The sequence below is a fragment of the Candida theae genome, assembly GCF_024610275.1.
Source record: "Candida theae strain CBS 12239 chromosome Unknown scaffold4, whole genome shotgun sequence".
NCBI classification, from domain to species: Eukaryota; Fungi; Ascomycota; class Pichiomycetes; order Serinales; family Debaryomycetaceae; genus Lodderomyces; species Lodderomyces theae.
Genome location: NW_026261436.1, coordinates 119,857 through 142,051, shown reverse-complemented (window position 1 = coordinate 142,051; position 22,195 = coordinate 119,857). Strand labels below are relative to the sequence as shown.

Genomic DNA, 22,195 nt, shown 5'->3' with positions numbered 1-22,195 from the left:
TCAACAAAGAAAAAGTTAGAACTCTACCTCTCCACCAAAGATTTATAGATGCAGCCATTCGTCACAGGGCATGAAGAGCTAATCCACGATATCAAGTATGACTTTTATGGCAAACATATAGCTACAGCATCGTCAGACCAGCATATAAAAGTGTTTGATTTTGATGCATCAACTACGTCGTGGATCTTGAATGATCTGTGGAAAGCTCACGATTCACTGGTTTTGAGAGTGTCTTGGGCCCATCCGGAGTTTTCGAGCTCTAAAATATTGGCATCCTGCTCGTTTGATAGAACAGTGAAAATATGGGAGGAGCAGCCCATGGAGTTGCATGGTTCCGGTCGAAGATGGATGAGGTTGGCTACTCTTGCAATTGAGTCGTATGGTCCGATTTATGATGTTAAGTTTGCTCCAAATCATTTGGGCTTGAAGTTGGGATGTATAGGAAGTGATGGAATTTTCCGCATCTACGAATCCTTGGAGCCCAATGACTTGACTGATTGGGCACTTACAACGGAAATACCGATACTCAGTCAGCTGCTACCTGCGAAAAGCTTGCAGAGTAGCTTCTCTATTGAGTGGTGTCCATCGAAATTTACAAGGACTGAAAAGTTCATTGTTGTTGCATTAGATCAAGGCTTCGTATATACAAGCGTACCAAGAGATACCGATGCTGGAGAAGATGGCGGGCACGAAAATTATGTCAAGATGTGTGACTTGCCAGAACACAATGGACTAATAAGATCGGTGAGTTGGGCTCCCTCCATGGGAAGAAGTTACCATTTGATTGCTACAGGTTGTAAAGATGGTTACGTACGCATTTTCAAGGCTACAGAAACTCCCGCGGGAGACTTTGAAATCGAGGTTCTAGCAAAAATGAACGATCACCAATGTGAAGTGTGGAGAGTTAATTGGAACACGACAGGGACTATATTGTCATCTGCTGGTGATGATGGGAAATTGAGGCTATGGAAATGCAACTACTTAAGTGAGTGGAAGTGTATGAGTGTCATCAACACCAGTAACAGGTCGGACAGTAGATGTATAGAAAATGAGATAAGTAATTCTAAGTAGAAGTTTTTTGTTTCTTGTCAAGTTGGTTCCACAATTGTTCATCTTCCTCTTCTTCAGCTTCTCTCTTTCGTTTAACTTCCTCTTCTTCTTCATCCTCGTCATCTAATATGACTAATGAGCTTACTTCCACACCAAGATAGACTTTGGCTAACAATTCTCGAGTTGAGACATCAAAGACTCGGAGATACCTGTCTAGTCCTGCAAATGCGGCAATGTTCTCCACAACCTCGACTGCATAAGTTGCTCCTGTATTCCCACCAGTGTATTTACCTAAAGATTTAGGCACCGCTTTGACGATTTCTCCTGCAGATGCCGAGTTTGTTTTAAAGGCTTTCTCGTCAACTTGTGTCAAGGAATATTTAGCAATCAAGCTATTGGGGCCAGTAACTATCACATCTTTCTGCTCTTCGTCTGCAAAAGTTAAAGTTAAGATTGGATCCTGAGAAACTTGATAGTTTTTCAATGGCTTTCTTCCATGTGTAGAGTCATACACCCTTAAGTGGCCATAATGTGTCGAAGTTAAAAGCTTAAAACTCTCCTTCGACTCATTCTGAAAAAATAATATATTAGTGATCCAAATAGGAACCCTCAAGTCTAAGTGGTCGTTCTTGACATTCTTGGCTGCAAACACAACTTTTGGATTGAAAAGGTTCTTGTAATCCTTCTTGAAGATAGAGCTATTTAACTTTTCGTCGTGAAGCTCTACTACTTTCAAGTCAACTTCTTTACCCCCGTAAGCAGCAATGTTCTCAAAATCAGGACTCACTGCAAAAGCTTCAATCGGACTTTCCACTGGTAAGTTTATCTCCAATGGCTCAAATTTGAAATCACCAATATATATCAAAAATACCTTGCCCGAGGTGTATGGTAGTAAAACACTATCCAATTTTTCGAGCTTGAACAACCCAATAGGTTTGTCCCTGGCAGCGATGGGTACCTTGTAATCATGCAAGTGTTTGAACAAATTAGCCTTTAAGTCCAATTCATCCTTTTCATCCGCTGCCAAGATCTTTCTCGCTTCTGTGTCCTCCTCATAATCGTAAACTGACACAGTTCCATCAATTCTAGAAGCAATAAAGTACTGGTAGTTGTAATTGATCAAGTGCGTTATTCTTGAGCTGTAGTTGAACTTTGGTACTGTGAAGCAATTCGTGATGGACTTCGGTTGAACAGAGTCCTCTTTGGAGGTGTCTGTACCTCTGTTACACTCAATTAACTTTCCCGACGCAATGTCGTCTGCTGCCACCAATATTTTCATCTTCTGGTATAAAAAGTGTACGTAAAGATTGCTTTCGAGATGGTTTTTCGGATGGAAAAATATGTTCCCAATCGCACCGCGCTACCTCTTTGGAGCTTTTGCAGCTAAGGAAACTGCCGTCAGCTGATTGAGGTTGGGTCCCTGCTTCTGGAGAACAAAGTCAAGCTAGTAGTATTATTATGTCTTGCACTAATCTGCAACATTGGCAGAGAGTTTACAGATAGGGCAAGGGAAGACATCAAAAAACAAATGCTTGTGTTTACAAGGTTAGCATTGTTGTGGGTTGATTATCTGCTTACCACATTGACTGTCTTTGAGCTCGACCGCGCTTACTGAGCTTTTACAGAAAGGGGTGGTGAATTATTTTACTTGAATGAGTGCATGCTTCAGTCTTTTTTTTGTACCTAGAATACTGCAAAAAAAAAATAGAAACTCTTTAAATTTAAACTATACAGTCTTCAATTCTAGGCCTTCTTTTAGGTTGGATACCTTAAATATAAATCCTAGATAATAATCGGGAAACGTTTACACTATCGAAACAACCAAAAGTTAGCGCAAGACAGTAGTTGAAAGTTTTAGAAACGTGACTTCAAAATATTCTACTGGACAAACATTCAAGAGCTTTTGCGCAGAAACAGGTCCCTTGGCCCAGTTGGTTAAGGCGTGGTGCTAATAACGCCAAGATCAGCAGTTCGATCCTGCTAGGGACCATACTTTTTTTTTCCCTAATTTTTTTTTTTCTTTTTTGTTCTTTGAACGATTGTTATAGGTAAGCTTATACGATGCAGAACGTTGCATTCATCCACTGTAGACTCCCCATTGCCTACAAATCTCAATAATTGACTTTCCGTTGTTTTTTTTTTTTTCATATGTCAAAAGGATTTGACGTGCGCACCGATAAGATAAAACAAAAGTTACTTCGAAAAGTTGCCTCCGTTTATTTTATGAAGTGATAAATATATGCATAGCCCACAGATTTCCCATTTTTCATGACCAGTTGATATCTTCAAACTAACAACTTGAAACTACAAAAACCTCTTTAACGTCGCAGGTATGGACCTGACCCCGGATGAGCAAGTCTTATTGGAGAAGTACATGGAAACTTATGTTGGCCAGTTAACAGATATTTCTAGCTTCTACGCCAACATCGACTGGAAACACGTAACTAAAATAACCAAGTATAATGATGTCGAGACGTTGAAATTGACCATAGACGAATTTTTTGACCGCATGGTTATGGATCAAGACTTGCAACTTTCGAACTTTGTTGCACGGTGGGGTAAACTGGATACGCCATTATATTCCAACGTATCGCAAATGATGGATTCCATTGGAATTTTGCCGTTTAAAGAAGTAGCTGATGCAACATCCACCAGTGAAGGTATCCAAAAAAACCCTGTTCCAGAAATTGAGCCAAGTTCGAAAGCACGCGATATGCCCAAATTGACCAAAAATCAGAGACGACTATCACTAGAACTAATGCAACGAAGACCGAATTTGTACACCACGACAACGGAAGGTCAATTATTCACAACCGCAGCTGCAAGTGTAACTAATCTAAATGTCACAACCATGTCAAAGCCGGTATTGGAGAGCACGCTCAGCGACAAAGTCAACTCCGAAACCGGGCTAGGAATGAAAACCAGACGTACTTCACTTGTTAATGAACAATTACCCAAATATATTCGTGAACAGTTGAGACAGGGACAACAACCAGTTCAAAAAATCACGCCGAAACCATCAGTTCGAAAATTCATCCTGAACAATCTTGCGCCAATTTCAGACATGCGTGAGGTTTCGCGAAAGCCATCAAGATTACAAAATGTTGTAACTAACTCACAGTCCTTATACGCGCATTCAAACGACGTTAATTCGACCAGTAACACGTCTGAAATTGAGCATCAACTTCGGTATGATACAGATGATGACGACAGGGAGTACATTCTGCCTGCACTGTTGGCAAAGTATTACGGTGTCCAGTTTGAGGAAGGAAGTGACGTTGAGTACGATAATGATGATGATGATGATGAAGATGAAGAGGAGGAAGATACAGATTTTGTCAAGGTCCCAGGCGGTGCTTCAGATGATGATGGTGAAAATGACTATCTATTTAAAGTTTGAATATTCAGGCAAATGTACGAGACTTCACAAAAGAAATAGTGTACTCATAGATCCATAATGACAACGCACTTGTTGGTGCCGTTTTCAATATGCTGACTCCATACCCTTTGTATAGACCAAATATTCCCTCTTGTTTTATGATGCCAATAAAAAGACGCAAGGCCCCAATTGGTTTGGATCCGTGCACAACAGCATACACCTGACATCTCTTTCTTAATGTGTCTAGTGGGAAGGTGATACCTTTCGACGTGACTCCAGCAATGAAGCCACATATCCCTTCAATAAATGGGATATTGTTATACTCTTGCGAAAATGATCTTGCCAATTCATATGACCAGAACATGAGTCCAGTTGTGGATGCTACTGAAATACTAGCAGGTTTTATCCCAGCAAACATTCCGCTCACTCCTTCTGTTTTAAGAATATGCTTGATGGTACCAGTCATGGAAACCAAGTTTCTGTTCTTGTTCGCCACCAACCTTGTGCGGAGCAAGTCAAACGGATAAGTTGCTAGTGTACTTGCTAGTCCAGCTCCAGAACCTACAACCAATGAGTGCATAGCAGGTGATAGACTGAATCGATAATGTTGCTCAAGCTGCGCAAGGTTTGTACTCAAGGTAGAGTACGATGCAAATTGAACACCTCCATATAATATATACATGATTTCGGCTGGTACGTTACCCTTCCACAAAGCAACAACACCTTCATTCTTGAGTAAGGACCTGACTATGGTGGCGATAGATTGTCGTTGCAGAAAACTGTGTGTTTCCAATTGAAGTCGTATTTTGATGGTGTCTAGCGGAGCAGTGATTGCTCTTGATATACCACCCGCAACTGAGCCGGCAAATAATGCTTCATACGGTGAGACATTTGAACCTTTCTTCAAGTGGTCCTCTCGCTGTTCACCACCCATTCATCAAGTGTACTTTGCCTTTAAATTGTGATTTGGTTTGAGATGCAATGAGTTGGTATTTTTTTTTTTTTTTTTCTATGTGTGCCTCTCGGAGATGTAACAAGATCTAGTGTAATAGATGAGACGCAGAAATGGTGCACCGTGCAAGAAGAGAGGCCGTAGAGGGGGGAACATAGACGGAAGAGAAAGACCAATGGGAGTGGAATATGCATACTGTGATAGTATTCTGAGTTCTACGAGGTAGTGTTTGTCATTGTCTTTTAACGAGATATACTTCGCTGTACATACACAAGGGATAGTTCAAGGTGGAGGGAAACAGCGTACTTGTTGAGGAAGTGGTGTTATGGTATACATAGCTTGCACCTGAGATGTGAACACACATTTGCAAGTATGTCCCTACACATGCCATAGGCAAACTCCAGTCCTAAGTGGGTCGCCGTAAGAATAAAAAAAAAAAAAAAAGGAAACGCGTCTTCTGCATTTGAGAAAAAGCATAAAGAGTAGGTCTTTCATTAACCATGAACATTGCAAATCACGACCAGATACTGAAACATGTGTTCAATCGTCTAGTTGCAAATGTAAAATACATTGATAGTACACTAGCGCTACATTACATCCATCATGTGGCTCATCCGCCAGTACACAAAATTCTTGAACAAGCTTCCCAATTGGCTCAGTGGAAGATACTGATAGAAGATTTGGAGAATATATTGGCATTTGCACCAATGTACAAGATATACCGGAACGAACATGGGACGCAAATGTCGTTCCCGGGTTCAAAGAAGAGGTGCAATCGAGTTGCCGAATTTACGACTTTGTTGAATGAATGGATCTCATCCCATCAGGGAGTCACATCATCACCATCACTCAATCTATGTGATGTTTGGATACGAAATACATCACCAAAGAAAGTCACCAAGTCTTACTCGTCATCTTTATCGTTGTCACCCACGAAACAGCGGGCCAACTTTTCAGAATTGAAAAATTCGAGATCAAAATTCACATTCAAAGAAAAGAATGCCAGCCAAGAAAGTGAAAAGCATCAAGGGTTGTCTTTACTCGAAAGAATTAAAAAGAAGGAGGAATTGAATAAGGCAAAGAACACAATGTCAAAGGAAGAGAAACATGTCCTATATTTAGCAGCCAGAATGGATCGAATTTACAATGTTATCCATCAGTTGTATCTCGATTCAGGCACAATCTCAGAATCTGGCTCACTAAAACCGGTAACGATTTCATTTACCAAGATTGTCCAGGTGGTACGGGACACTTGTGATGAGAGCCAAATGGACCAAGAAGATATATATCGTATTGTGGAGTTGATCACCAAGAGGTTGGATAGTTGCAAAATCCACCCAGTGGCTGATATCAAGGTCCTACGCGTGTCTCATTTGAATCGTCTGGAGGATTTGACTAAGCTCAATGTGACAGACTAGAAAAACCTCGATTAATGTACTTATAATGACTTAAAACAACTCTATATAAAAGAAAAAGTACAGCTTCATCTTCCCTACCTACTCTACTTCAACCTTTTCCTCAACTATTTCAACTGCTTCAATCTTTGGTGTTGATTCAAAGTCTTCATCCCTCAAGGCAATATCGGCCGCTTGAGAGTTCATAAAGAAATGTTTCAACACCGTTTCAATCGCCCACGTAGCAACCAAATCAACTATGATTGATCCAGTTAATTTAACTTTAAAATCTCTCGTCATTGGTACAAATTGCATAGCTTCATTGATTTCAGGCATGAATTCAGTTGATCCGGCAAATGTTAAGCCGGCAACTCCCAATAATCCATAATACATACCTTTGTTATCAGTAAGACTTTCTCTAAATGGTAATCCAATGTAGTTGACAGCAAAGGTGGAAACCAGCTGAGCCAATTGTAACAAAAACATACCTGTATTCAACAACGAAGGATTAAACTTCTTTTCCAAATCAACTGAAGGCTCTTTTGGTTCAATAATGTAGATTTCACGAGTGATGTACACCAAAGTGACAATATGAATGAAGAATTGTCCCAAAATGGATCCCATAATGTAAGTGTTGAAAATTCCATCCTGCGGTCTTTCTTTGGATAATTTTTCCAATGGCTTACCACGAGAAATCGACAAGAAACAAACAGACAACAAGATACCTGAAATGGTTGCTTGTCCATCACCAAACTTCATACCAGCCAAATACAATACTGAAAGTGAGTAGGAAGAAATCAAACAATTCAACGCCAAGATCTTGTACATTTGAATCGTCGAAACTAAGGCACAACGTCCTTGACGAATGATGTGGGTGACAGCGCTAACATTGGACAATTTCGAAGTGAATGGAGCTGCGACTGATGCATCACCCAATTTTAAAGTTGGCACCTCATCTTCAGCTTCAGCATCATTCAAGGCCCCAAGAATAGTGTCGGCAAATTTTCCACCATCAGCTGGAACTGCTGTTTGACCTGGTTGAGGTATTTTCACTGGTTGTCTCATTGCGAGAGCCACTGCTTGCTTCATGTCATCTGTAATTGTAACACCCTTCTTTTCCATTGCTTCCAAATATTTTGGATTGTTTTGGCCTGGAGGATACAAGTGAGCAATGATTGGTGGCACATTTGGTGCTGGCTTACCCCAATTGGCAAATAATTGCACCTGCTTATCATAAACTTTCTTGGTAGCTTCAATTTTTCTATTTTCAAGAATCTTATTCATACCTTCTTCAGTACCATTCAAGAGAGCAACACCGATATTGGCTTGTTTCAATGCACCAACATCATTGGTACCATCACCACACATCAATGTATTGTACCCAGCATCCTTCAATGTAGTCAAGATAAATTCCTTTTGCGATGGTGATACTCTAGCGTAAATCCAGCTTCTCTTTAACAAGTCAAGTAATTGTTCGTGTCCACTCAACAAGCTCAATGCGTATCCAGTTAAGCAAATGTCATATTGTTTCAATTTACTAAAATCAATCTTATCGCTAGACTTGACTGGAATCACAACGGTTTCCCTAACATTTCTCCACACCAAGTCAGCGCTATCAGCTTCATGGTGCTCTTCAGGAACATCCAAGATTAAAACATCTTTAGTAGTGATGGCAACTTCTTTAGCTACGTGACATGCAGTTAAAGCGTTATCACCAGTAATCATAATCGAACGATGAGAAGACTCATTCAACATCTTGATAGTTTCAATAGCATCAGCCTTCAATGGACAATGGAAAATAATAAATCCAGCAAAATGCAAATTGGACTCAATTTCCTCTCGCTTAACCTTGTTGACGTTGACATTTGTATCCAAATACTTGTAAGCCAAGGCCAAAACACGCGAACCAGCCCTTGTAAACGATTTGTAAATATCCTCATAATGGTCAGGAGCATCAACAATCATTTTACGAATAGTTTCAGGAGCACCTTTAGCAGCAACAAAATTTTTACCAGGAACTGAATTAATCGAAGAAATGGTGGAAGATCTTTTGAGCGCACTTGAGAATTGGAAGCGACGTAAAATCTTGATCTTTTCAGTCTTTTTACCATTTTCTCTTTCAACAGTATCGTTTGCTCCAACAGTCCAATGAGCAGCATTCAAAGTAGCTTGTTCCATTGGGTCACCGACAACATCTCCATCATCCAATCTGACCAAAGCATGTGCTGATCCTAAAACGTATGAAGTAGTAGTTGGGGCATCAGAAGCCTTGTACAAGTGATGAATGTCATCATCTTTGAAACCGGCCAATCCTTCAAAGACCAAGTCCTCGTCAGTTAAAGTACCAGTCTTGTCAAAACAGCAAACATCGATTCTACCAGCTAATGGGATTCTAAACGGTTCAGTGCAGTAAATGTAAAACTTTTGCAATTTCGATAATGACGAGTTCACAGCCATAGTCAATTCCATGGGTAATTCAGGTGGAACAACTGAAGTAATGACAATAATACAGTCCAAAATTAACTTTGATTGAACTCTTCCCATTCGTGTTCCTTCTGTCCAAACATACCATGAAGCAATGATGGCAAATACCAACAAGAACAAAATAAACAAAAACGCTTCTTTATTACCAACAGATACACGCTCACTGGAGAAAATCATTGTACGAACAAGAGACCCTTGTGATGTCTCAAACCCAGTCTTGGTGACAACAGCAAGAGATCCATTATCGGGTGCTGCAGCAACAATAGATTTTTCAGGTTTGGTTACCTGTAAAGCCAGGGTACCACCGTGTAAAATCGAGTTCTTGTCAAATCCTTCTGGCTGCAAATTATCCTCGCTTGGTCTCAATTTGATTGATTCCTTCAACAATGGCGTGGATTCTCCCGACAACATGGCTTCATTCACGATGGCTGAACCATCAACCAAGAGCAAATCACAGGGCAAGGCACTGTCTTCACTAGTTCTAGTAATAGATACCAAGTCACCAGGTAACAAATCACTAGTGGAGATCTTTTGCCAGGTGTTATCACGATGAACATAAATGTCATATGGTTTGATACCCATACTTTGAAACTCAGCCATGGTAGTTCTTCTTTGGAAAACCGTGGTCATTTCGAATGAAACCAACATAAACAACGAAAAGAGAGAATAGTACCATTGTTCATCCATACACCAAAGTGCAACACAGAATATTTGGAATACAAAAAACGGAGCCACGGCATGTTCCTTGAACAATTCCAAAAATGTTGGGATTGGAATGTCAAACTTGTTCAATCCATAGTTTCTGTACTGTTTTTGTAAATCTCCGCTCAAACCTTTGGTAGTTTGATAGACATTCAATTTTGGTAACGAATCAAATTCAAACTCTGGTGGCGAAAACTTCTTTGTCTCAAGGTGATACAAGTACCTTCTCTTTTGATACAAAAAACTTGTTTGCTTTTCCCCATCATGGAAAGTTTCACGACTAATACGGCTGATTTCACCAACACCGGAATTTGGTGCTGGGGTGATTTTGATAAACGTGGCATCGTCGATCTTGTCAACTTTGGTATAATTGAATTTGGAGTTGATGTCGATATTCCAATGCGGCATTAACCAAAATAACAAGTTGATTGAGATTATGGTCAAACTGTAAACAAAAGTCCATTCTCTACCCACAAAGTAAGTTTCATATTGAGTCAAGTATAGTTGAAGAAAAATGGGATATACAATTGCAAATGGCCAAACATAAGGTCTCGCGTAGATTGGTTTGTCTACCAATAGTTCCGCGTCCTTGATACCAGGACTAGACACTATACTTGACATTGTTATCAAGGTGATATTATATGGAATCGGTAGGCAAGAAGACTTTGGTGACGATTATTTTTCAATTTGCCATTGTGAGGAGAAACAAATTTTTTTTTTTTTTCCCAGAGGGTTCGTTGGGCCGCGCCCATCCAGAATACCTTCATCTATTACATTCAGGTTTCTAACGTACATTTGATAGAGAGATAGAGTTTCGGAGGTAAAGTTCACCTAATGAGACAGGCTAACGAAGTAAGAGCTTGTTATAGTCTACTCAATACAAGTACCTGAAATTTGTAGAAATCTTGGAGCCATCATTACGTTTGCTCAACTCCTTTTCCTTTTGCCAATTCATAGTTTCATTTGCAATCTTTTTTATTCAATTGTATCAACCTTAACCTCAACAACAATATCAAAACCATTCCCAATACAGGGGCCCCAGTATTACATTCCATTGCTCTGGTATAACGTGGTCCGTCTGATGATGGGTACAAGATTGGCGCCCATGCATATGGCGAATTACTCAAGCCAATCATCAATGCAATTGCAACTGCTCTTTTTGCCGGTGATCTGGGACACGAATTGGACATCCATGTTATTACAAGAACATATGCTGTGAATAAGCTAGGCATCATCAAAACCATAGCGAAATATCTGGCTCCAAAGTTTGTTGTGGCAATGAGTATGATGAATGAAACAGTAGCGAGAAACATTGGAAGCCCAACGTGGAATGATCTTTCGCCGGTCTTATCAGCATGTCTAGCCCAAAAGTAAGAGGCGGGCACAGCTAAGACAAATGGTGGAGCCGTCAAGCACAATGGAATAGTACGATTGTAGGGAAAAAGTTGACAATCCCACAACCAACAACCAACAACCAACAACCAACAAAACTGACTTGACCATAGACCATCCACATTTTTATATTCTTCACTGCCAACCTGAATCCTTCCTAAACTGTTAGTTGAGCCTCGACATTGGAGTCATCAACTTTATCCAAATCTTTTCCCACTTTCTATTGTACAAGATCCTTTTTCATTTCATGGAGGAATTTTGTATTTTATGGTTTACCAGGCAAGATCAAGTATGCAAAGGGGAACGTTAACACAGTAACACCGCCCTCGATGATAAACAAACATCTCCATCTTTCCACACCTCCCAACCCATCCATTTGAAAAATAGCGGCAGCTAATAACCCACCAAATGCAGAACTTACCAGTGATCCAGCAAACAAAAGCGAATTTCTCGTGGCTAAGGACTTTTTATCATAACACATGGACAAAACCATCAAGGCATTGCAAAAGAAAGCTTATTCAATTATACCAAGAAACACATGCACTGCAGCTAACCTACTCGTTGTAAAAGAGCAGAAGAGCAGAAGAGCAGAACAGTAAAAGGAGAATGGAGGATGCGAGTAGTATTTGCACCAACCACCTTGTGTAGATTTACCTTTGTTGAGTCCGTAGGTAAGTGATATAACCAGAGCACTCTCTTCTTCAAATCGCTCCTAGTAAATACGCTACTTTAGTCTAGGTTATTAGTATTGCGGTTGCTAAAAACGTGTTCCTTTAAACACTTGCAAATTTTGTTCGATGATGACCACAAAAATGCAGCGAATGAGGGAGAGAGATAATAAATGATAAAGGGGACGGCAGAAATTATATAATAGAAAAGCTGAACGGTTAATGTTGTGCAGAAGTAGCGATTGTGACTTATTTCAACCTAATATAATCCAAGATTTTTTTCAGGAAAAGTCGAAGAGCAAAGAGGAGGAGGAAGAAGAAGAAGAAGAAGAAGAAGAAGAAGAAGAAGAGGCGGGGTGCGTGGAGGGAAACGATTCACAATTGTGTTTTGCGATTTGTCGTGTGTCTGGGGATACAAAAGAGAGCTGTGTTGTGACTACTTGGTCCACAGTGGCACACACTCACAGAAGGGAAACTGTGGTGTGATACGCAACTGTTGTGTCTTACTTTACTGTGTTTTTATTTTTTATTTCATACTAATGCGACATAATTTTTCATACCAACGCGACATTTATTTTGTTTGTCTTTGAGAGAATTATTGCACAATTGACTTTAATATGATGGTATCAAATGAAATAGGGACACGGAAGAAGGGGTTTCAATTACCGGTGTTCTCTCTCCCAACTGATGAAAACACGGCATATGTTGAAAGTGCTTGGTCAAGTTGCTTGGCCCGTACGTTTTTAATCCCAATATTTTCATTTTACCAGATGAAACTTTGTCAAGAAAAATTAGAGAGTATTAGTCATTCCAACACCAACGTGCTGAAGAGACCAGATTTTTCGGTGGTGAGGGATGGCTCGGTTATTGCGTCGCTGTCAGTTTATACCAATTCACTGAAAGATGTTACTGACGACGAGATCCTTTTAAGTCTTGAAATCAAATTAGGAGCAACTACAAACAAATTGGATAACCCTATTCTTTTATGCAGCACGACAATAACAGAATTCTCTACCCACTTTCTAAGTAGATTCCAAGTCTATATCTATATATTAGGATAAATACACTAGCTTGCTGCTTTTACTGTGACCACACTACAAGTAAGGTTTGAAATCTTATGTCGTATTAGTATGAAATTTTTGTCGCACTGGTTTGAAAAATTTATGTCGCTTTGATATGAATAATAAATGTCGCATTGGTATGAACAATTATGTCGCACTAGTATGAAATAAAAAAATAAAAAGACTGTATTTTTTGCACGTAATAGGATCAACCAGCCAGCCATTCTTTTGCTCCGGTTTGTATCAGTAAGGAACAAATTACATTTTTGTGGAACAAATGAAACGAGGAGAAGAGGTGCATAGAAGGAATTGAAGAAAAAGTAATGAAGTTTCCCAATTAGGATGCAATGTAAACAAAAAAATGAAACACAACACAAAGAGGAGCAATCAACTATCTTTGACGAAACAAAAACCTTAAAGAAGAAAAGGAAGAAAAAGGACCGAAAATGAAATGACCTGGAGAAGTACTGATAAGGTTTGAACGGAAGGAAAGAGGGAGAGCGAGAGAATAAAGAGGGGTCAAGCGTTGAAGTCATAGAGAAAAACTCTCGAGGAGAAATAAGTGGTAGAACTTGTAATCAATTGTGGTGTGATCATAGACTAACAGGGAAGACGAATTGTAGACGATCAAACCAATGTGCAGTGTGAAATAGAACTACTCTGAGAGAGTAACTGTGTGAGGTCCCATCTCTAATCTAAAAATTGCCGCATGAACAAAAGTATGATTTATTCTTTTGTGTTGGACTTGACTTGACTTGATTTTATTTTACTTTACATTACTTTACTTGACTGACTGGCAAATTCCTCGAAGGAAAGAAAAAAAAAAAAAAAAAAGAAAATAAATTCTACGTCACTGATTGGTCTAGTTGAAACTGTGGCTGTTGTATACTCTAGAGACAGAATGATCACCCCAACCCTGCTCTATACAGAGAGACATAGCTTATATACTGTGTGTCGTCTATGTGATAACAATCCTTGATTACACGTGTGTAAGTTGTAGTCCAGTATTTTTGTGTGTTGATGGTTAAGTATATGTGGGTTACTTCACTTAATTACACACTTACAGTAATTTTAATTTTAGTTTGCTGTTTGTCACTTTTGTCTCATTTTCTCTCATTTTCTCTCATTTTTAAATTCCAATTTTCAATTTCCAATTTCAATTTTTCTTCGACTTTTTACTTTATATCTCCCTTCCCGACAACCACAACTGAACCCAGTCACTCTTATCCTTTCGTTTTTCTTACTTACAACAAAAGAACTAACAACACCCTTCCTACCATCAATTGACAGAGTTTAGTACTACTACTACTACAACAAATATGCACAGAACCTACTCATTAAGATCTAGCAGAGCTCCTACTGCTTCCCAATTGCAAGCACCACCACCACCACCTTCTTCCACCAAGAGCAGATTCTTTGGTAAGGGTTCCATCTCTCACTCTTTCAGAAAACAAGCTGCTGGTGCTCTTGGTCCTGAATTGGCCAGAAAGTTGGCCATTTTGGTCAAGATGGAAAAGAACTTGATGAGATCCACTGAAATCACTTCAAGAGAAAGAAAAGATGTTGCTAAACAATTGTCCCTTTGGGGTGAAGGTAACGATGACGATGTTTCCGACATTACTGACAAGTTGGGTGTTTTGATTTACGAAATTGGTGAATTGGAAGATCAATTTATTGATAGATATGATCAATACAGAATTACTTTGAAGAGTATTAGAGATATCGAAGGATCTGTTGAACCTTCAAGACAAAGAAAACAAAAGATTACTGACCAAATTGCTTACTTGAAGTACAAGGATCCTCAATCTCCTAAAATCAATGTGTTGGAACAAGAATTGGTTAGAGCTGAAGCTGAATCCTTGGTTGCTGAAGCTCAATTGAGCAACATCACTAGAGAAAAATTGAAGACTGCCTTCAACTATCAATTTGACTCTATTAGAGAACATGCTGAAAAGATTGCCTTGATTGCTGGTTACGGTAAAGCTCTTTTGGAATTGTTGGATGAAAGTCCTGTCACTCCTGGTGAAACTAGACCAGCTTATGATGGTTACGAAGCTTCTAAACAAATTATTATCGATGCTGAAAATGCGTTGGCTTCGTGGACTTTTGACTCGGCAGTTGTTCGTCCAACTTTATCTTTGGCTGCTACTCATGATGATGAGGAAGGGGCTTACCATGACGATGAATTGGCTCATGAGACTGAAAACTTGAGAATTGCTGAACAAGACTTTGATCAAGGTCAAGCAGCCGTTGCCGACCACGCTTAAATTTAGCGGAAAGAGAGAGAGAGAGAGAGATAAGCGGGTGAAAGTGTTGGAATAAAAGCAAATATTACCTGAAAGGTGGAAAAGAGAGTAAGTGTGTGTGATAATAGTAATATTAATAATACTACGACTAGTACTACTAAGAAGTAAAATTTGATTGTTTTTAATGCGCTTTTTGTAAGCTTATCTCTAGCTTGCTTGAGGTTGTAGTTATCCTTATCCTGCTCTTAATGGCATTGGTTTCCACAGTTTTTGCTCCGCTCCGCCCTGACCCTGTGGACCTGCCTTCTAAAACTATCTGTTGATCCAGCTTTTACTGTTATACAACAGTTGAAATACTGGTTTCCGGATTTCCGATACACCCATGAGTTCCGAAATATATATATCTGTAAACATATATGTCTAATGTATACTGCTTATTGTATTTCAAGGTTGAGATTGTTGGAGTTCGTTCTAATTCTATTGAATAGGTGAGTAGTGCTACAATTGTGTGTGATTGTGAAATACACAAAAAAACGCGAAAATTTATGCCTGCATATAATCATATCTTCTGTATAAATACACATATATCTATCAGTCCAACCTGGAAGAGATGAGCAGTAAACGCTGGATCGTTTAGTTGTCTTTAAAGTAGTGGTCAACTATGTCTACACACACTTCAAACTGGAGCTTATATGTATATAAGGTTTGAACCAAAAGTGTGATGTATAAAACTTGTTACACAGAGTAGAAGAGACGCGAAAATATTCAAATTCGGAATCATTCTGCAAATCCCGCGAAAAGCGAGGCGGTGTAGGATGGGAGAAAGAGTGGTGTCACGTAACTAGCAGCACAGATAGAAATGCCCGCACCACTACCAGTAAAGTACTACGTTACATCTCTGGGGAAAGGAACTTGGTTGGTGGATATAATTTTGATTGAGGCGGATAAGCAGACATTTTCCAGCAACATTAACACCGTTACAGTCTTAATCCTTTTCTGCAGTGCACACTGTTGTCTCTTTCTTCTTACATCTAGTGTTTCTTTTCCTTCTTCTTCTTCTTCTTCTTCTTCGTCGTCCTATTCTCCTCGACTTTTGTCAGTGTGTCTGCATACGTCACACTTCATTCTCTTTGTCTGCAAATTTCATCTGTAGCAAGAAACCGAAAAAAGCAACACAAACAAAAAAAAGCGACAAAAAGCAAAATATAAACAAAACAACCACATAGAGAGAAGAAAGGAAGCTGTATTAAAAATTTTTTGATATAAGGAGTGAATTATTAGAGATCCTTTTGTTTGAAACAACCACCACCACCACATCATCATCATCATTATCATCAACTGCTGTTCAACTATCGCTACACAAGAGGAGCGTGGACTACTGCTATAATCAGTATCAAAACCGACACCAAAGTTTGATACAACGTCTACCGAAGACTCTCGATTGAAAGACTGCAATCACGCCGCTATTCCGTCGTTTGTATCTTCCCACCCAGCTAACTAGAGGAGTATTAACCATCGCTGCAAATCAAACCTGGAACAAAGCCACTTGCTAAGATTTGATACCAACTGAGACTGTTTTGCTGTATACTTTGATTCAGTTTTACGCTTCCCTTTGCTAATTCAATCACCACCTCAATCACCTCAATCACCTCAATCAACCACTGGCAATGTCGCATGAATTCCTACGCTCTTCACCTGCAAAAGATGATTCATTTAGCGACTCTAAACTGAATCGGGCTTCCTCTATTGTGAAAACCCCAGCAACAAATAAGGTAACTTCAACACCGTTCAAGAAATCATTGTTATCTTCGGCTAGAAAGACATTTCCGCCACAGTCTCAGCTGCAGCAACAAGCTCCTTCATTATCTATTCCACCCTCAGCATCCAGATTGACAAACCAATTGACTAGTCTCACTGGATGGACTCCGCTCATTTCGAAAACATACTCAAATGAACACATCATTTCATTCAACTCTACACCCAATAAGCTATTTATATCATCATCGTTGCTGCAAGGACAAATACAACCACAACAGCTACTAAATCAGCCACTTCTGCAGCTCCACATGCAGCAGCCACCACAGCCACCACAGCCAGATACTCAAGGTGCCAATACCTCTACAACCTTTGCACCAACTTACAATGCAAGCGAGTACGAGTTTCAAAACTTTGGATTGACTCCATTTATAAATCACAACTTCAACTTCAACTTTATGAGTGCTGGTAATTCAATAAATCAAGTGAACAATAGTGTGACCCCATTCAATGAAAAGATTTTCCAACAAAATTGTGAATTTTTCATTGATTCCCCACTAAGATCAAGATTAGGAGACAATACAGATGGAGGTAATACTAGTTTCAACTTTGAAAATTTCAGCATTACTCCATCAAAGTTTAGTTTGAATACTGTGGCTAGTAGCAAGAAGGTTCTACAGGACCCAATGAAAAGTGCCACAAAGAGAAGCATTAACTTGGTGGATACTCCACCCAGGGCTCCTCATAAGTTGAGTATCATAACAAGAACCGAAAATGAAAAAGAAGAAGGGAAGAGGATTATTAAAAAGGCTGTTTCTCCGCTTGATGATAAAGATACCGAAGACGAACAGGATAACGAAGATGGTGATGAAGAAGGAGAGGACGGAGCAGAAGATGAAGAAGCGAATGATGATAAACCCGATGCCAAATCCCCTACAGTTGCGAGTCGGATAAAGAAAGAGTCAGTCAAGGAGAGCAAAAAAGAGACTGCTGTTGTCAATGAGAGAGTGCCACCACAAACACCGTCCAAGTTGAATTTGAAAAACCCATCCAACGAACATCAAATGAAGTTCAATACGCCCGCTGATAAGCAGACTAGACCAGAGTCCCCATCAACGATACTAGTGACGTCTACTGAAAGACTCTCAAATATAAGCCTAGATGATGTTCTCGATACCACAAACAAGTTGACAAAACACGACGAAAATGACGAGGACGAGGACGAGGACGAGGACGAAGAGGAAGAGGAAGATGACAAGGAAAATCAACCACCACCTAGTCCCACACCGGCCAAGCTTTCAAATCAACCAAAGATGGGTGTATTTACAGAAGTGAAACCAAAGAGCGTCAAGAAAAATATCAAGAGTCATCACAGATCATCGGCATCCACCAATTACACTACTACTACAACGTCCTTCAAATCGGGGTATACATTGACAACAACATCTTCTGGAGACAGCTCACTGAATTCATCGCAGGGCAAAGATGCTAAACAAAAAAAGGCCGAGAACAAGGCAAGAATGCAGGCGGGAATGAACAAATTTCAAATAGTGCTAAGTGATGTCAATTCGATGTCAAGACGAAAAAAGAAAAAGCCCGAGAATAATGGCAACATCAATAGTGGCAGGAGTGCTAACCTCAAAACGGAACATAAACAACCGACACTAATCCCACTACATCCTCCTCAATTGCACCCTCAGCTGTCAACTATAACAGATAATCATAATGTAACCATTTCCTCCTCAAAAGACAACCAAAATAATAGCAGCATACTATCGCAAAATAGTATGAATTCAAGCCACTTGAACTTAACTACAGATCATTCGTCGTTTGAAATTGGTGGACACGGCAGTGGAGGATATTCTTCAACTCCGAATTCAAAGATGTTGTTGGACAAGATATTTGAAAAGCCCTCTCCCAACCAACTGGTATTATTCTTTCCCACTTCTCAACAAATGCCACCACCAGTACAGCAGCAGCAGCAAGTAGGGGTGCATACCCAATTTCCGCAACCGATTCCGATGCCACCACCTCCATCTGCAGGTTCAAGTGCAAATACTGGACTAGTAAATGGGAAAGTGCAGGCATCAGCATCAGTCCCTCCTTCAAGCACGTCATCTCAAATGAATAAAGGAGCTGGAGCCACATTTGCTCAATACCCAGTGATGTCAATGATGTCAACTCCACAGCACTCGCATATCTACAATATGGCTGACATGGTGCCCAGTGGGCCACAACAACAGCAGCAGCTACATCAGGCTATGTCAATGTCTGTCCCGGCAACGGGATCCACAAACTTGATGCAAATTCCATCACCTTGGAACATCACTTTTGGCACACCACTGGGATTCTCTACTTTTTTCAACAATTTGCCAATGACCCAGTCTGCAAGTGTGCCTGCTCCTACGAGTAATGGTGTAGCTATGGATTTGAGCGTGGGCACAGATGTGGCAGCTGCTGGTAACAGATCATCCAGTGCAAGTACTACGGCCGCTGCTATAGCTGCTGTTGCAGCAGCCTCGTCAAACAACGAAGAAAGACCCCACTAGAGTTGGAGCTAGAGTAGAGACAATAACGATTAGACATTGATTCCAATAAATTAATCTAGAAGAGAACAACGTAGCGTAGTAAGTAGATTAGACCACTCTTCTCATCCTATACACCTATTCAGTATTTCCTTCACAAGTTAGGAGGTAACAATAACGCACCAGTAACACCAGGTCTTTCAGTACTCAATAAATCATAAATCTGACCTGCATTAGTTGAATCACTGACTTCCAACTGTATGCCCAAGCTACTGAACCATTGTCTATTTTCAGGGTTGAGCAAACGACTGGTTTTCTTGCCTAGTCCAATAACAAGCAATTCCGGTTTCGGGTGAATTTTGGAAAAGATTTGCAAAATTGAGGGCGCAAATGTAACAATATGATCATTTAGTGTAAAATTGACTTCTTTTCTCTTGCTCTTGCCGTTGCTCTTGCCATTGCTGTTGCTCTTACTCTTGTGACTATTGGTCAACTTGACCTCAAAAGTCTCTGACCCCAACAAACACAACCCAATCAAATCGCCATCCGAATCCGGCGACGTTACAAAGTAATTATTAGATAAATGAAACCCATTGCTCTTGATGCTCTCGATATAGTTTTGCGGCTTGGTTGAGTGCATGAGAATGTCATTCTGGGTCAAAATGTCAGCTGGGTTTGAGGATACTTGTGTCTTGGCCAGTGGCTTGAGGATTTGCTCCGGGTTGGAACTGAGCTTGCCGCGGAGTGATTTAGACCCGATGGGACCACCCCCGAATAGGTTATTTGTAGGTGGTGTTGTGTGAAGATATCGATGGAAAAGTGGCAGTTTTTGGTTGCGAATGGAAAGGGGTAATGATTGGGTAAGTCGCAATTTGGATGCATGGTTCAATTGCAGTTCCAGATTGCAACATAGTAGGGTAATGCCCAGACTGCGGAAAGGTGTTGTGGGAGTCATGGTAGTGGGTATGTCTGTGGATCCGAATGGTCAATGTTTAGCACAGAGGACAATTTGTTTTTTTTTTTTTTTTTTTTTTTTTTGTCTGTGAAACAAATGGCTCTCACTTTGTATGCACACACTTGTTTTGTTGCAAAAGTGAGCAATACTTTACACGATCGCTACTGTCTTCTTTAAAACCATACCTATGAAACCCTACACCTATAATATGTTTTTTTATACACACAATTGTCAAACAATTACTAAGCCCTCATGTTTTGCTTTTCGGATTTGATCTTGCTCTCCACTGCAACTTTACATCGTTCATAAACGTCCAAACGTAAAATTTCCTCACCTTCTACATCTTCTGATAAAGTGGCTGACCCGGATCCAGAGTCCGAGTGTGATACAGCAGCATTGCTTGAACTGGAAAACACCACTTTCTCTCCATATTGATGTTTAGGTGGATTAGTTACCGGATTGTTTAATTCTTCAAGTCGCAATTTCGGTATGGATGGCTTTCGTGTGAGTGATGATTGTGGGGCTCGTTTCGCTAGTTTTGTGGGTGACAGCGACAGCTTTGTCAAAGAAGTTGAGGGCTGGACTTTAGTAGGTGACGAAGATGTTGAGCCCGCCGATGGAGAGTCATTGAGTGGCAATTTCAACGTTGAATGTTCAAGGGTGTTTGTCAGTGTAGTTATAAGTGGATGCAATTTCGTGTACTCATCGTAAAGTCTCATCACTTGTACATGTGTTGCCAATAATGTGAGATAGTTTCTAATAATCCGTGTCTTCTCATCTTGAGATATGGTGAATTTCACGATCGAGGGTTTACCAATGGCCTTTGTTATTGCAGTAAGTGCAATATTGTACCTCTTCAATGATGGAACCTTATGTTCACTGTAAACAGTTGATCCACTAAGAATACGGGCAATAGACTCGGTAGTGTGTGGTTGTTCAATGGGGAACAACGTGAATTTGAAGTACTTGGACTTGCGTTTTTTATAATCCAAAAAGGGTGGGAAACCATCAGAGGGACTGCTGTAGTTGTCGCTGTTGTCAAAAGGTACCTCATTCAAAAAGCACAATGAACGGAATTTATTTTTGATGTAATCAACCAACACACGATATTCATCATCGAGTAACAATTCTTCGAATTTGGACACATTGTAAGTCCTATCAAGTTTGGTGAATGTGGGATCAGCGTCATCAACATTTGCACCTGAACTGTTTGAATCCAAATACGTCAATTGCCCATTCTTCACCAAAGGAGATAGTTTATTAATCCTTAGTCTCTTGAACAAGTATAATAGTGACTTTACTTGCAAATTGATCGAGTCGAATGTCGGATCAAATGTCGGTATGCTGGTGGAGTCTAGCGATACAAATAAGTTAAAGAGGCCCAATTTTTTTCTTGCATCTGCGGGCATTACTCACAATAGCTTGAGGTATAGCGAAATGATAATTTCCCTACCAACGAACAGGGCTATGTGACACGAGGTTATCAAACCTCTTGCTGCTTCGTTTTGTTTTGTTTTGTTTACATCATAATTCTCCATGTGAATCAAGTTACACAAAATTGATGCAACTGTCTTTTAGCGTTCGGTTGCGTATGAGTTTTCCGATTTTCTACAATCTCTTCGAAACGAGTTT

General features: G+C 40.0%; 10 protein-coding genes across 10 annotated transcripts; 5 read left to right on the top strand and 5 right to left on the bottom strand. All coding sequences in view use genetic code 12, as the record gives it.

The window, feature by feature from the left end:
• Nucleotides 1–48: 48 nt before the first annotated feature.
• On the top strand, nucleotides 49–1,061 carry SEH1 (Seh1p; the record flags this gene model as incomplete). Its single annotated transcript, XM_051751922.1, has 2 exons — nucleotides 49–997; nucleotides 1,054–1,061. The coding sequence occupies 2 exons, from the start codon at nucleotides 49–51 to the stop codon at nucleotides 1,059–1,061; spliced, it is 957 nt and encodes a 318-aa protein (XP_051608828.1).
• Nucleotides 1,062–1,063: 2 nt separating this feature from the next.
• Nucleotides 1,064–2,329, bottom strand: NSA1 (ribosome biosynthesis protein; the record flags this gene model as incomplete). The annotated part of the gene is made up of 1 exon (XM_051751921.1): nucleotides 1,064–2,329. One exon carries the CDS (start codon nucleotides 2,327–2,329, stop codon nucleotides 1,064–1,066), a length of 1,266 nt encoding a protein of 421 aa, XP_051608827.1.
• A 1,053-nt stretch (nucleotides 2,330–3,382) lies between these two features.
• Nucleotides 3,383–4,450, top strand: KGF57_002590 (uncharacterized protein; the record flags this gene model as incomplete). The annotated part of the gene is made up of 1 exon (XM_051751920.1): nucleotides 3,383–4,450. One exon carries the CDS (start codon nucleotides 3,383–3,385, stop codon nucleotides 4,448–4,450), a length of 1,068 nt encoding a protein of 355 aa, XP_051608826.1.
• A 4-nt stretch (nucleotides 4,451–4,454) lies between these two features.
• Nucleotides 4,455–5,363, bottom strand: KGF57_002589 (thiamine transporter; the record flags this gene model as incomplete). Its single annotated transcript, XM_051751919.1, has 1 exon — nucleotides 4,455–5,363. The coding sequence occupies one exon, from the start codon at nucleotides 5,361–5,363 to the stop codon at nucleotides 4,455–4,457; it is 909 nt and encodes a 302-aa protein (XP_051608825.1).
• A 518-nt stretch (nucleotides 5,364–5,881) lies between these two features.
• Nucleotides 5,882–6,799, top strand: KGF57_002588 (uncharacterized protein; the record flags this gene model as incomplete). The annotated part of the gene is made up of 1 exon (XM_051751918.1): nucleotides 5,882–6,799. One exon carries the CDS (start codon nucleotides 5,882–5,884, stop codon nucleotides 6,797–6,799), a length of 918 nt encoding a protein of 305 aa, XP_051608824.1.
• A 78-nt stretch (nucleotides 6,800–6,877) lies between these two features.
• On the bottom strand, nucleotides 6,878–10,582 carry SPF1 (ion-transporting P-type ATPase; the record flags this gene model as incomplete). Its single annotated transcript, XM_051751916.1, has 1 exon — nucleotides 6,878–10,582. The coding sequence occupies one exon, from the start codon at nucleotides 10,580–10,582 to the stop codon at nucleotides 6,878–6,880; it is 3,705 nt and encodes a 1,234-aa protein (XP_051608823.1).
• A 338-nt stretch (nucleotides 10,583–10,920) lies between these two features.
• On the bottom strand, nucleotides 10,921–11,834 carry KGF57_002586 (uncharacterized protein; the record flags this gene model as incomplete). Its single annotated transcript, XM_051751915.1, has 2 exons — nucleotides 10,921–11,499; nucleotides 11,667–11,834. 2 exons carry the CDS (start codon nucleotides 11,832–11,834, stop codon nucleotides 10,921–10,923), a joined length of 747 nt encoding a protein of 248 aa, XP_051608822.1.
• A 2,567-nt stretch (nucleotides 11,835–14,401) lies between these two features.
• LSP1 (lipid-binding protein) lies at nucleotides 14,402–15,349 on the top strand (the record flags this gene model as incomplete). Its single annotated transcript, XM_051751914.1, has 1 exon — nucleotides 14,402–15,349. One exon carries the CDS (start codon nucleotides 14,402–14,404, stop codon nucleotides 15,347–15,349), a length of 948 nt encoding a protein of 315 aa, XP_051608821.1.
• A 1,646-nt stretch (nucleotides 15,350–16,995) lies between these two features.
• On the top strand, nucleotides 16,996–19,632 carry KGF57_002584 (uncharacterized protein; the record flags this gene model as incomplete). The annotated part of the gene is made up of 1 exon (XM_051751913.1): nucleotides 16,996–19,632. The coding sequence occupies one exon, from the start codon at nucleotides 16,996–16,998 to the stop codon at nucleotides 19,630–19,632; it is 2,637 nt and encodes an 878-aa protein (XP_051608820.1).
• A 130-nt stretch (nucleotides 19,633–19,762) lies between these two features.
• KGF57_002583 (uncharacterized protein) lies at nucleotides 19,763–22,101 on the bottom strand (the record flags this gene model as incomplete). The annotated part of the gene is made up of 3 exons (XM_051751912.1): nucleotides 19,763–20,341; nucleotides 20,875–21,917; nucleotides 22,017–22,101. The coding sequence occupies 3 exons, from the start codon at nucleotides 22,099–22,101 to the stop codon at nucleotides 19,763–19,765; spliced, it is 1,707 nt and encodes a 568-aa protein (XP_051608819.1).
• Nucleotides 22,102–22,195: the final 94 nt, after the last annotated feature.